Source organism: Lygodium microphyllum, chromosome 21 (genome assembly GCF_053477565.2).
Source record: "Lygodium microphyllum isolate KBCC chromosome 21, Lygodium_microphyllum_v1.1.10, whole genome shotgun sequence".
Taxonomy (NCBI): Eukaryota; Viridiplantae; Streptophyta; class Polypodiopsida; order Schizaeales; family Lygodiaceae; genus Lygodium; species Lygodium microphyllum.
In genome coordinates this window covers 93,566,290-93,581,794 of record NC_141155.1, presented here as the reverse complement: position 1 = coordinate 93,581,794, position 15,505 = coordinate 93,566,290, and the positions used below count along the sequence as shown (strand labels likewise).

Below are 15,505 nucleotides of genomic sequence, written 5' to 3'. Positions count from 1 at the left end.
ATACCATTTCAAGGTGGGGTGTATGGGGTGATCAATTGGCACTTAATATCCCTCTCATCACAAAACTACTCAAAAGCTTTAGGAACATACCCCCTTTGTCAAACCTTAGACATGTCAGCCTATATCTAGGTTGATTCTTAAAAACAAGAGCAAGCCAACGCTAAAAGATAAGTAAGACATCCAATTTCTACTTAATAGGATATGCCCAAACCTTATGCGAATAATCGTCAAACAAATGTAACAAAGTATTTTACCGCACCCAATGACTGAGAGGGCATGGGCCAGCATACATCAGAATGCACAAGAGCCAGAGGCTCACCCATGCACGTAATGCTAGACTGAAGGGGATGTGCACAACAAGAGTACAATGTGCAGCAATAGAGTGTGTAGAGAGAGCAAAAACATGAGTAGGGTGTGTACCAATGTGGTACACACAAAGAATAAAAGAATGTATTTATACTTAGGGTAGGATACACTTACACCCATAAGGGTGCATCACATGTACAAGTAAATATATACACGAGAAGCATAACAAAGGGCCTTTACACCCAACGATCTCCCACACTTAAAGATCTAGAGTGAACCTTTAACCAACTCCCACTAGTTGAATGCAATGCTCATGTTGAGCCTTTGAAAGGCTCTTAGTGAGAACATCTACAAGGTTATCTTGTGTTTTGATCTCAGTCAATGTGACTAGGACATCATCCAGAACCTGTCTGATAAAGTGATACCACACATCAATATGTTTGGTATGTGCATTAAACATGGCATTCTTAGCCAAGCATATAGCACTCTGGCTATCACATCCAAGTACAGGTGTTTCAGTGGTCAGCCCAAAATCCTTGACTAAACGGCCAAGCCAAATAGATTCTTTCAAAGCATCAGTGGTTGATATATATTCAACCTCAATGGTAGAGAGTGTTACTATCTTTTGCAATCTAGAGCACCATGAAACTACCCCACTAGTCAAGGTGAAAATGTACCCGCTAGTAGACTTGCGAGTATCCAAGTCACCTGTCATGTCTGCAACACATATCCCTGCAGATCTAATGTATATACCCTTTCCATAGCATATATATCTTCTTGGTGTGCCCTTAAGGTACTGGAAGATGCATTTCACTTCCTCCCAATGCACTTTGCCAAGGTTTGACATAAATCTACTCACAATGCACTTTGCCAAGGTTTGGCATAAACCTACTCACAACTCCTACTGCATGAGCAATATCAAGTCTAGTGGCAACCATAGCATGCAGAAGTGACCCACAAGCTAAAACATAGGCAACACCCCTCATAGTACTGGCTGCCTTATCATCTTTTGGGCAATCTGCTTTGCTAAGCCTAGCGTACGGTGGTAATGGTACACCAAGAGACTTAGCATCAGCCATAGAAAACCTGTCGAGTACTTTACTAATGTACTTTTCTTGTGAGAGAAATAAGAGTTATTGTTCTCTCTCTCTTGTTATACGCATGTCCAAAATGTGTTCAACTGCACCCAAATCCTTCATGGAGAAGGCTGAATTCAGCTATCTTTCCAATGCATTAATTTGGCTCTTATGCTTACCAACAATAAGCATATCATCCACATAAAGCACAAGAATAATAATGCTTTCATCACTAGCCGTCTTTGTATATAAGCAATGATCTGCATTGCTTCTCTTGAACCCATGTGAGAGTGTGAAGGCATCAAATTCTCATTGTCTAGGAGCCTGCTTTAGACCATACAAGATTCTCTTAAGAAGCGCACCAAACTCTCCTTCCCTAACATAACAAAGTCTTATGGCTGCTTCATGTACAGCTCTTCTTTCAAATCACCATGCAAGAATACAATTCTAATATCCATATGATCAAAGCTCTAGATCCATAGATGCTACAATGGCAAACAATACACGAAGAGTAGTCACCTTGACCTGAAAGTCAATCCCTATTTTTGTGTATAACCCTTAGCCACAAGCATGGCTTTGTATTTGGGTTTGCCATCCACACACTTGATTTTAAAGACCCATTTGTTCGGAATGGCTTTCCTATCTTTGGGCAATGGGACCAAATCCCAAGTATCATTCTAATACAAAGATTTCATTTCTTCTTGCATACCTAGCTCCCACTTTTCTTCAACTCACAAGATTATGCCTCTTTGTATGTGAAAAGCTCACCCTCATTTGTGAGTAAAATGCAGTCCAAAGAGGGATCAAACCTTTGTATAGGTCTTCTAACACATGCAAATCTTCTCACCCAATGATCTGTATACTTGGGCAATGGATCTACATCCAAAGGAATGTCAATAACCTCGTTATTTGGCTGCTTACATTTTCAGGCTGTTGTAATTCATTTTCAGCATGCTGATTATGCTGCCCAAGCTAATTTTCAACATCCCTTTGCTGCCATTTTCATCTGGCTCAATAATGGCACGCCAGTCATCAAAACCAGCATCAAACAGGGGTGAATTTACAATGGCTGATGGCTGTTCAAGTGGCTAATCGTACTGAAACTTCACTTTCTTCTTGTCTAAGTCACTAGATGTGGCATTTTTCAGTAGTTTTGATTCATTAAATACCCCATCTTGGCTGCATATTACTTTTTCATGCTTGGAATCCAGACTATATAACCCATTTCACCTTCATCTCCATAACCCATGAAGATGCCTATGATGGATTTCATGTCAAGTTTGGTTCTACTATCAACAAGTACATGTACATAACATTCACAACCAAAGATCCGTAAGTGGTTATATGAAACAGATTTATACAATTGCGAGAGATTAGCTATGAGCAACATGCACCAAATCTTCTCACATAAAGTGTGATTTTGGATTATAAGGGACAGTGAGCTCCCATTTAATCCCGTTTACATCATAAAATTGATTGAATTCTTTTGATCCATACTCTCCTCCGTTATCTATTCTTATACACTTTAATTTTAATCATTTTGAGTGCTAACGAATGCATAAAACCTTTTTAAAATGTCCGACGGCTCACTTTTCTGCTTAAGCAAGTAAACCCATAGCTTTCTGGAGTGCTCATCAATAAAAGACAGGAAATAACAGAAACCACTATGAGTTTTTATTGGCATGGTACATGCATCATAATGGACTAAATCCAAAACACATGCCTTTCTAGAGGCTCCATGAAAGTATGAACTCTATACAAAGTTTCTTTTTTACTATCTCTAGTGGCAAGCATGGATCCTTTCTGCACCTTCCACATTCCACCACCATAAGAAGTGCAGCAACCTCTACTATCTAACTGCCCAACTAAAAGCAGACTCTTCTTGATGCCAGGTACATACCTGACATCATGAAGAATCAATTCCTAGCCGTTTTTAAGAGCCAGGCGTATGGTACCAACTCCCTCTATGTCACATGCATAGTTATTCCTTAGATCAGCTTTCCCAAGGTAACCTACTACATAAGAAGAGAAACACTTCATAGACGGAGTTACATGAAACGAAGCACCACTCTCAACAATCCACGATTGTGATAAACCATCATCAACAAACAAGGCGTCTATCACATCCTTTTTAGTAATATACATGTCTTCTATTGCCATAGCATGTGGATCCAAGGATGCAACCAACAAATCTACAGTATCTTCAATTTTTTTCTCTCTCTTCAATGACAACCCTAGGTACCACATTTGCCTTCTTTGTTTCTTTAGGGGTAGAGTTGCTATCTTTCTCATTCTTTTGGCTTTTTACATTTATCCGTGTTTTGCATTCTCGTTCCCTTTTAAAGTACCTACAATCCGGCTTTTTATGCCCTTTGCATCCACACTAGTGGCAAGTGATATCTAATTGTTTTTCCTTGCTTTTGTTGCGATTTTTGTGTTTATTTGCAGCATTTTACTTCTTTTCAATCCTTCCTCTTACATTATAGGCTAATCCACTGCTGCCCCCACTTGCCTTGTGTCTAATCTTCTCATTGAGGATAGAACCACACACACCATTAAAAGTCAACTTGGGGTTGTCACTCAAAGAGACAACCAATGCTTCCCATCAATCTAGTAAAGTCATGAGCAAAAAGATAACCTTCGACTTGGGATCAAAAGGTTGCAAGCCTACATCTTGTAACTGACTCCAAATCCCAATAAATACATTCAAATGCTCTAAGGCAGGCTTGGGCTCATCAAGCTCCAAGTTGACTAACTTCCACATGAGATGGACCTGATTGTCATATTATCATATGAAGCTTTGAGTTTCACCCAAACTTCATGTGCAATGGAGATTCCTTTGATATCAACCAAGATATCATCTGTGATTGCCATTTTGATATAAGCAATAGCCTTCTTATTCATCTTAGCTCATTCCTCATCTAACAAAGCAACAGGCTTTCTTGTTCCAAAGCATTATCACAAACCTTCAAAACCAAGATACCACACACACGATCTTTTCAAAGATTGAAGCCATTGCAATCAAATTTTCAAATCTTGAAAAGATTCTTTGTGTCAAAAGTGGATACACTGCCGACCATTTTCCACAATAAATTTATGCAATAAAGTGTTGAATATTGTCAACCAATAACAGGGCTGCTGAATATAACAAGTACACAATATGCACTTCCAAAGGTGCTAAAGAAGTAGTTACTTTGCTGCAATTTCAGTCCAAACAGGTTGATTACAGTATATACATGCACAAAATGAGATAAGTATGCATAAAAGACAATTCCCACTTCAATAGTACATCACCATAATGTCCATATGCAACAACCCAAGTGTTGTATATACCATTGTTATAGTGCACATTTAGCCATGGAGCCAAAGTACTCTTGTCATATTGGTTGTCTTTTTTATGTTCTAATGTTAGCCAGGAGAAAGACGACAACTAAAAGTTGTGAACTAGATTAAAAAAGTTGTTATCTACATGTACAAATTAAGATGCCTACTATAGCTTCCCATACTAAAAGTACGCAAAAAGAAGACAAGCTGAGACTCCTTCAGGTTTTAAAAAGGCAAGAACTGGAGGCATACATCAGCACTATGACGGCATAGGATCTGGTGGACAAGGTGGCTTTCACCACAATCCATGTGCGCTGTCGCAAGACACCACCTTCACAACATGTCGATCCGTCAATTCAGCAACACGTGTACTAAAGGAAGCTCTTTTGACAACATTTGATACATCCCAAGTAAGAATTTCTCCCACTCAACAACAAATTTGCTGTTATTTCATTGCCAAAGCATGATTTAGTGCAAAATACATCGCCAATGTGAATTGTCCCAAAATCTCTAACAAATCTGCCCCAATTGTATTAATACAAGTTCTCGAGTGCCAAACAAGGGCAAATGTTGCAGCAGTTTAACAAATTCTGCAAAAGCCCCAAATTTCTCGGGTCCAAACATGCACCAATGTCAGTGAATTCAACTCAGCTAAGTAAAATTTCATTGATTCATGAAAAGCCCCAAATGCTCCAAAGCCATTATGTACAATGTCTGCAAGTTTTGGGTCAAATGTCACTACACAAAGTATTCACTATGCAAAATTAGAGAAAATCCCTAAAGGGCTGACTACTCTAGTGTCCAAAGATTGCTCCTATAATGAATGTCAGTCCAGAACTAATAGCAGGATTGCCACATCACCTCAGGAGGGCCTAACTGCTGTCGCATTATTCCAAAAGGTACTGTCAATTGTCATCCATCTAATTTTAGGGTTTCAAACTGTCTATATAATTTTAGGGTTTCAGACCACCTATCTGAGCAAAAACAACCTGTGCCTGTCTACCTAAACAAAAAACAACCTATGCCTTTACCAGATTCAAGGTTTCTGGCCTGTCGACTAACAATCAAGCACACACGTGACCCAAAAAGTGACGATTTGATTATTCTTGCACACCGAATGAGCTTGATCTGACTCACACAGACTCCGAGAAGCACACACACCTTGACCAAAGCTCTAATACCAATTTAAAGGGGGTGTGCGCAGCAGGATTGCAATGTGTGCAGCAATAGAAAGTGTAAAGAGAGCAAAAAACGTGAGTAGGGTGTATTCCAGTGTGGTACACACAAAGAATAAAAGAATATATTTATACTTAGGTACGATACACTTACACCTGTAAGGGTGCGTTCACATGCATAAGAAAATATATATACGAGAAGCGTAACAAAGAGCCTTTACACCCAACACAAACTTATTATAAGAACTATGTGTCTACCTGCCATAAAGACAATGGTTACAAGAATCCTAACATTTGTAACGAGAGACGGGAGATACTGCAAACGAGTAAGCATTTTTATTCCCTTTAAGGACATTTGCCCAAGGCAGCGATGCCATAAAAGTACATGTGGTATGTCAACCACAACCAAAACATTGTACCACAACCAAAACATTGTCAAAGCCGGTACATGATGTGCATCATTATGCAAAGTAAAAGAGTTGCCTGAAGAAAACTACAGACATACATCCCCAATGCCAATAATATCTAATGTGAAGTCATTTCTCAGTCTAACAAAGTTGTCATGCTACAATAAAACTGAAACCAATCCCGATGCAGGGTAACATAAAAAGAAGCCCCCAAATGAAGCAACGAACATTAAGAATATGTAGATGAAGCATTTGTCAATTGAGAAGTATCAAGAGAGGAAGCTACTAAGATATACTCATTACCTAACTCATGCTACACTACATTTATCTCTTCAATCTTTACACTAGACTTACTAGAAACAATGATGCGATCATCAAACTTTTCCAGCATTTTGCCCTTGCCTTTCTTTATGTGCTTATTATCGCGTATCTTGTTGCACTGCAGCCAAATGGCCCTACTTACCACAGTAATGATATGTAAGAGAGGACTTATGACCACGAGACTTACTACGAAACTGCACATGAGACTAAAGACCTCTATGAGTCTCTATCACGACGATCGTTACCGCTCTTACCATCATGTCTACCCCTAACAGTCAATGCATGAAAAGTTCGAGCTACATCCACACTTTCTATTTATCTCCTCTATGAGTAAACCGCCCTCAACATCCAAGAGTTTCAAGCCATCCTTAAGCATATTAGCACACATAGTAATACAAAAAATGTCCCATAACTCAAGAAGTGTCACAAGCAAGAACAAGAGAGAGAGAGAGAGAGAGAGAGAGAGAGATTATCCTTGAACTCAATGCCCCACAAAGTCAACTAGCTGAAAATCGAATGAAATTCATTAAAATGCACAGATACACTAGTCCCTTCCTTTAGGGGAAGGTCCATGAGCTGTTTCAACCAATATAACTATGATTCAGGACTTTGCTTGTCATAAAGATTGCATATCTTCTCCCATAACTACCAAGCATTATCCTTAGGTGCCACAACATTGAAATAAATATGTTTAGACAATGACACTATAAGGGTGGATTTATATAGCTTATATGACTCATCCTGATCCATGCCTTCGAGCTTTACACTCTTGGTTTTCAATGGTCTAACCTACTTTTAAACCAGTACCTACCATACTTGTCTTCCAATAAGTGAATTAGTGCCATCAAGGTTTTCAATATTAAAAATAAACACTATCATTTGAAGAACCAGCCATAATGACAGTAAACCAATGCAAAATCCAAGAGAATGAGCTGCTATGAATGGCTGCAAATCAGCCCCAAAACTCAACCAAACCAAGGGCAAAACAAGAGGGAATACCAAAATAGAGAGTTGTCCACCAACTACAAGCAACACACTGCCAAAGTACAATGTCTACTCTCCAAGACTGTTGAAAACTACAATTGCACTACTATTGTAATAAATGCAACAGTGTGCTAAGATAACTGTGGGTAACTAATCAAAAAATACCAAGCTTCACTGCCAAGAATATCCTGGTAACAACCGAAATAGATAAGAGCAACTGGCAATGAGTAGGTATACAACCGATGGTAAAACCTGTCATAAACTTAAAGGGAGTCAATAACCGATACATTTCATAGGCATAGCCATTGTGTATATAGAAGATCTCAAGATCAAGTACAAAGATCCGTCAAATACACAACTAATTGATGAAAACGTAATGAAGCTCAGTACATAGCCGAGAAGCATGTATACATCACTAAATCCTGCTAATAGACGTAAGTGCTAATATCCAAAGCATATAAATCAAATCAACCCACTAGTAAGGGTAACTGCATCCAAGAGTATCCAAGAGAGCATATACATAAAACAAAACTCCCATTGTCTTTGTAAACCGCTCAATTGCGTAGAAAACTCAAAGCTCTAATGCAATGTATCCAAGTAAATACAAACATCTCAAAGGTGCATCCACTCAAGCATATCTCATAGTGTGAAAGAGCAATGTAAGACTCGATACACTAAGTATATAGCATTTGGGTGCCTATAGACATCAGTCAATACATTGGAGAGCATAAAACCCAATGAGTCTTCAAACCTGTAAAATGACAATCAATGAAGCAACTAAAGCGAGTAACCAAAGCTCAAGACATGAAATTTGACTCAAATTCAAGTCCCAAAGCATTCCATAACCATATCCAAGCTCAAGTATCAATGCTAGACATCAATATATACGAGTGGTATACCCAAATAGCATCAACCCTTAATAGGTAAAACCTTCCTAGTTGAAAAGCTTGCTCAACAAATTGTTACAACAACAATAGTTATAACAGCAATAAAACTCTGCAAAACCGAGCTAATCAACTCTAAGCAATCCAAGTAGCATCTCAAAGCGTAGCCATACCATCCAAGCATCAAAATAGCATCCCCAAAGCATCAAACAAGCATAATGGAGCTCATTGTTTGTTGTCCACACCTATACAACCAATTTGTACCAAATAGTGAAGCAATGGCTGACCAAAAACACTTCTACCAATGCTTGGGAGCTAGCCACTCAATGTTCGAATGATTGCCGAAGTTTTTACCAAGTGTCGGGAGCTCTAGGAGCTAGAAGTGACTTCTACAATATAGGAAAGTGAGCTGGACAGCTAGGCACAAATCGCATTGAGCTAACTACCCTGCTTGCTAGTCTTGCTACTCAAGACTAAGGCTCAAGCACATATGAGGAAGGTCTTTTGTATTCCTGAAACAAGCCTCAATAGCTAGGGACAAGCCGAGAAGAAGTGGAAGGCTAGGAACACAATGTATACCTTAGGGTGAAGAAGCCATGGTTGCCATGAAACCTTGAGCTCTAAGCCTTAAATCCCGGCTGAAGCAAATAAAGAAGAAGCTTCTCGAATGGTAAGCTTTGGTACCAGTTGAAGGGAGAAGTCCGAGTGGAAACACGAGCAAGCAGAAATAAGAGAGATGTGAGCTATGGAGGATGGAGCTGTCAGAGTGCAGCGGTGCGGAAGTGTAGGACTGAGAGAGAGAGAATCCAGAGAGGAGAGAGAAAGAGATAGTGGAAGATGAAGATCTGCTGCATAAAGTGTGCTGTATACAAAGATATGCAGATATGTACACAGGCGCAGTGCGCTGGACTGTGTGTCTCCACCTCGACAATGCAACCTACTGTTCACCTCGAAGTCCGCTGCAGTCTGCACAATCTCCTGTCTGAAATCTGCGACCAGAGACGGAATCTGCGCGAGCCACCAGCCTGTAATCTGCGAGCAAAAGAATGTGGGCAGACTGCTGAAAACTCGGCTATAAATAGCCCAAATCTGGGCGCCAAATAATTGCCTGTCGGCTGCATTAAATGCAGCCGACTGTACAGAAGCAGGTCGGACTGCCACGTGGCAGTCCGACGAAACAATCCGACTGGGCTGTGGACTGTGCAGTCCGACCAGGGCGACTGATCTCTAACACCCCCTCTCAGAGCCTGGGCGGGGCAAAAGCCGGAGGGATCTGGCATGTCTCCGAAGTAGAGCCTGGGGAAGCGCCTTCGTAAACAAATCTGCAAGATTGTCCTCCGTCTTGCAGTACTCCACAGTGATGGTCTCATCCAAAAGCTTCTCTCTGATAAAGTGGTACTGGATCTCTATGTGCTTCGTCCGGGCATGAAAAACAGGATTTCGTGCCAAGGCAATGCAACTCTCATTGTCGCATTGTAGCAAAGTAGGACGAGTTTGGGGGCAGCCAAGCTCCTCCAACAATCTCCGAAGCCACACAGCCTCACATGTGGTGGAAGACGCGGCCCGATACTCCGTCTTAGTAGACGAAAGGGGATGTCATCATGAGGCACAAGATGTGAGCTACTAGAGCCCCGCCTTACATATGTCTGATAACACCTGTACCCAAGGTAAAACAGTAACCTGTAGTAGACCGCCTATGGTTCACATCACCGGCCCAATCCGAGTCACTCCAACCTGCAAGTACAAGATCTGAACCACCTGTGCCTGCTGGATAGTGAATCCCTAAATCAAACGTCCCTCTCAAATACCGAAGTATCCTCTGGGCAGCCTGCCAATGCACCGTCTGAGGTTCATTCATGAACCCTGCCAAGAGCCCAACAGCAAAACACAGATCAACACGAGTGTTGAGGAGCCAAATCAATGATCCAATCAACTGACGATAGCAGGAAGCATCCGCCATGGGAGAAGCTGAATGGGAAGTGGCCTTCTAGTTCGGATCCATAGGAGTAGAAAGGGTCCGACAATCCTCCATCGCAAAAGAAACCAAGAACTCCTGTACATATCTCTGCTGAGAGATGAAGATCCCTCTTTGAGACTGATAAATCTCATGGCCCAAAAAGAAATGAAGTAGACCCAAGTCCGTCATCTCGAACGTCCGATGTAAAGCTGCCTTCGTCTCTTTGACCTTCTGTGCATGATCACCTGTGACAATCAAATCATCAACATACAACACAAAAAGCACACAACCAGCCTCGGAAGTGTGTACATAAAGCTACGGATCGGCCTTGGAACGCCGATATCTGCAGGAAGAGCCGATAAGACAGGCACCTTCCGGTCCATAATCATCTGGAACTCCAAGTCAATCTCTGTAGACATCTTCACCTGTAATGCCTTCACAAACGCAAAAGCAGCCCCATCTGACTGTGAAAACGTAGCCTGCTAGGGCTCTTCCGCGTCCCGAAAACTCAAACTTCCTCCTCGTCAAACAGCAGAAAACTGAAAACCTGCACTTGAAAGCTGAAAACTCAAACTTCCTCCTCGTCAAACAGCAGAAAACAGCAACAAATCCACCACCTGGACTCCTTTCCCGCGCGCCCACGCTCGCTTCAACCTTGTTCCAAGACGCAGCCCTCCTACCTGCCCTCAAACGCTGAAAACGCAGCCTTGTGTCGCGATAGAAACTCCTCTTCAAGTTGGTTCTACACTCAGTCAGCCCTTCTACACAGCTCTGATACCATGTCAGAGTGCAGCGGTGCAGAAGTGTAGGACTGAGAGAGAGAGAACGCAGAGAGAAGAGAGAAAGAGACAGTGGAAGATGAAGATCTGCTGTATAAAGTGTGTTGTATACAAAGATATGCAGATATGTACACGGGCGCAATGCGCTGGACTGCGAGTCTCCACCTCGACGATGCAACCTGCTGTTCACCTCGAAGTCCGCTGCAGTCTGCACGATCTCCTGTCTGAAATCTGCAAATAGAGACAGAATCTACGCGAGCCACCAGCCTGTAATCTGCGAGCAGAAGAATATGGGCAGACTGCTGAAAACTCGGCTATAAATAGCCAAAATCTGGGCGCCAAATAACTGCCTGTCGGCTGCATTAAATGCGGCCGACTGTACAAAAGCAGGTCGGACTGCCACGTGGCAGTCCGACTGTACAGTTCGACTGGACTGTGGACTGTGCAGTCCGACCAGGGCGACTGATCTCTAACAGGAGCAAGAGAGCAAGAGAAAGAGACACAAGATATGGAAACTTCAACGGTCACAATGTGTGACTGGCCTTTCCTTATTCAATAGTTGCTGAAAGAATAAAGAATAAAGTGATAGTGATAGGCACCCACCACTTGCAATGTACAAGTGTGCGGTCATAGTGTGAAGTAAAGTTAGGACGTCTAGACACAGGCACTTTTACTCCAACAAAATGCCGTCGTTTCACATATCATTAAACAATGTGTGACTGGCCTTTCCTTATTCAATAGTTGCTGAAAGAATAAAGAATAAAGTGATAGTGATAGGCACCCACCACTTGCAATGTACAAGTGTGCGGTCATAGTGTGAAGTAAAGTTAGGACGTCTAGACACAGGCACTTTTACTCCAACAAAATGCCGTCGTTTCACATATCATTAAACAAGGCACATTCATGGAGACAAAGAGTGTCCATGGAATATTAAGGCGAAGTCAACTTCAAAGGCTTCAATAAATATTGCACAAGCTCCAAGCAATTCTTTTGAATTTTTAGTAGAGGATTACTTTGTTAATGTGAGTAGTTAAAATGGTTGTTGATGTTACTTATGTTTGTTTTATAACAACGTTCAACAATCTATGATGCAATATAATTTAATTCCCTCTAAATTACCTTGCAAACTTTCGCAAAGAGAGACTAAAACAAGTTAGAAACATTTCAAAGAGTAGGTAAACACTTCCATTTTGATCCTCCATGCATACTAGGCGGAGAATTCCCCCCAATTGTACTACCCATCTTCCAAGTAGATAGCCCCAATGCAATATCCACAAAACAAGCTTCACCCACAGAGTCTAGAACCTCCAACTGCGAGAGAAAGAGCCACCCTTGACTCCATGCGCCTCCCCAAGTCAACACTAAAAGAGAGTTCAAGGGGAAGTGCCATCACCTCAATACATATCTCTCTTTATCTTAATGCGTATCATCGTCACTTGCAAAAATGAGCCCTTTATAAAAAGCCTCCGTCATAGAAACATGGCATGGGTTTTGGGGATGGTAACAAGGACCGGGATGGAGACATGAATTGCCATCCCATGTTACCATAAGAGGGGGCTCTAACATGGAAGCAAGTTTAGAACAGTACAAGAACGAGATGAAACTAGAACAAAAAGCTAGAAAATAGTCGTCCCATATTACTATGGCCTTCATGGATAATGAACCCTTGTACTATTGTTGTGCAAAAGGAGAAGCAATGATGTTGGAATAGCCCAACTTTGAACCAAATAGGGTATTGAAGACAAAAGCCTTTGACACTCTTGTGCATGATCAAATAGGGATGGATGTGGCTACTCAAAGCTCATTGAGAGAAAGAAACATTTTGTATTTACCTTTACCTTAATACAAAAAGTAAACGTTTGTGACTTTGATAACAATTATAAGACAACCCATATGCTCAACTCAAAGAAAGATAAGAGAATCCAAAGAAAATCACGAATCCTAAAAGAAGCCTTGTTGCTTTATCCAAGATGGATCACAATCACTCCATAATCAAACTCCAACCAATCTTGTAATCTTTGACAACTTCAATCACACATAAACACACTTGCTAGTCTCAACTCACAAACACTCATGTTAGCTTTGCTGTAAATTGTTGTTGTCAATCGTAAACAATGATTGCTTGATGTTTGAACAACATTAAGAATGTGTCGTTCCACTTTTAGTAGGCCTCAACCCTCCAAACTACAACAATCCAGCCTCCAAACTTTATAGAATCTGTCTTTGCAACAAGAAGTTTAAACTTTTCTTTGGTCAATGCATACACCTTCTCATCCATAGCATTCTTCCAATGAGCATCGCCAATTGCTTCTTTGAAGCACACAAGCTCCTCATGTTGCACTTTAGACATCATTTGAATACTGCATACTCATATGACCATAATGGTTCACCAATCGCTTGTATACTTCATTCCTTTAGACCTTCTCAATTGTGGTCCACTCAGGACCTCAATTGTAGCAAGCAATGGTCATGATCCAATAACAACACAATATGACAAACTACGAATTTAACAAAAGGATTTTGGATAAAACCAACAAACAATTGAGCATCCCAAGTAGCCCAACCTTATGGAAAATTGGAGCGACAAACAAATTGGTGTCCCAATAGTCCAATGAACTAAGACCATTTGGCAGTCATTAAGAAGTTAGAGAAGACAATATATGTCAACAAGGCTGCTAGCAATGCCTAGCTGCATTCACTTTGACATATCTCATCACCATAATGATCTGATCATTTAGGACAGAGATTAATCGATTTGGTATAGCAAGAACTGTACCTGGACAAGAACGTTGATTTTGTGCATTATGGCCAACGTAAAAAGTTTGCTGAGCCACAAGTCGAATCCTTTGCTGTTAAAATCATCATGTAAAGTGATGGACCATAATGATAACCTGACTTGTAGCTTTTTAATGTTCCACAAACAGTCGCAACCAAGCACCAAACGCTTTAGATTATACTCACCACAACCGGGCATAGAAGCATATAAAGCAGCCCAAGTGCAAGTGGCAATAAGAGAAAGAGTGTGCCATGATCGAGCTGTTTAATATATCGTAGTAGTGTGGAACTGTTGTTGGCTACACCATGTTCCTCCCATGCCATCCTTACCTACATTACAAACAAGCTCAGTCATCTCGGGAACTGGGCTGTACACTGATCTCAGCAATTTCTGGATGCACTAACTGACATCAAAATGTCCAAAACCCCCGACGCCGTTGTTTCTGGCAGCTGCCATTTTGCACCACTATAGGTTAAGATCTGTTGATCAAAGGTAATCACTGTAACCTTTGTTACTGAAATTTCAGCTCACGGTGCTTTAAGAGCCCTTCAATCTCCGCAGGGTCTCCTGGCCACTCGCACAAGTAAGAGGGGAAATGCAAACTTGCAAGTGGAAGTGTACAACCAACCGTGAAAAGCGCTTTTCTGGCATAGGTGCCCACATTTTACGCCTTGCAAGGTACACATTGATACCCAGTGATTGCTACTCATTGTGCCTGGTTCTGTCTCATAGGCCGTATCCCGTTACCTCTCTCTCTCTCTCTCTCTCTCTCTCTCTCTCTCTCTCTCAATCATCCGAACAGTTTGATATTGACCTTGATCTCTTACCCTTTTGAGCCTATCCAAGACGATAAAGCAATTGCCACACTCCAAATCACGTGTAGCAGGATGAGCAATTTCATGAAAAACACAGGACGAAGAACAATAACAGCAGCCACAGCTTCCCGCAGGCGCAGGAGGGTCCTCCAGGCATGCGACCAGGTGCAGAAAACGAAGCAAGAACAGGAGTGATGCTACTGATGCGATCGGCATCATCGCCAGATGTTTTCTTACGCGAAGACCGAGCAAGCCTTCCCACGAGATCATTGCCTCCTCAAAATGCATTCATTACCGATGACTCACTGCATTGGCACGTGACAAATGACCTCTGCATGTGCCAACGTGACATAGGCTTCAGTCTTTTAACACGTTAAGAGGGGTTTCACGTGCTGAGTTTGAAAACCTCCTCTCCAACTACTTGTGAAGTACACACAAGCTTGAGAAAGAGTGTATGCACTATCACTAGCTATAGCAAGTTAAATGTACCAAGCTATCACTAAAGTACTATAACGCTTGCCAATTTGCAAAAGTTGTGTGACGTGCAAAAGAAGGCTGTAAATATCAAATATAGTCTATAATTTTTCCCTGCAAGTATCTCTCGTGCATTTGAAGCATGGCCGTGAAAAGGCACTCTAAGTGATCTTTGAGCCCAATTCTCTCACAGGGCTTCAAGGAGCATTAAAGCATCAAGAGGGTAG

At 41.4% G+C, this 15,505-nt stretch overlaps 1 protein-coding gene across 5 annotated transcripts in view; it reads right to left on the bottom strand.

Moving 5' to 3' along the window:
• LOC148018293 (uncharacterized) overlaps positions 1-15,085 on the bottom strand; it is a 31,272-nt gene extending 16,187 nt beyond the window's left edge. For 3 of the 5 annotated variants that reach the window (XM_087661461.1, XM_087661464.1, XM_087661463.1), the window contains exons 1-3: positions 14,817-15,085; positions 14,175-14,318; positions 13,990-14,062 (exon numbers count right to left, since the gene is read on the bottom strand). In XM_087661461.1, coding sequence (XP_087517587.1) covers positions 13,990-14,062; positions 14,175-14,318; positions 14,817-15,074 — 475 coding nt within the window. In that variant the 5' untranslated portion in view covers positions 15,075-15,085. Of the gene's footprint in view, positions 1-13,989; positions 14,063-14,174; positions 14,319-14,397; positions 14,766-14,816 lie in introns of those variants that run through there. The other 2 variants (XM_087661462.1, XM_087661465.1) reach the window with 2 other exon arrangements.
• Positions 15,086-15,505: the final 420 nt, after the last annotated feature.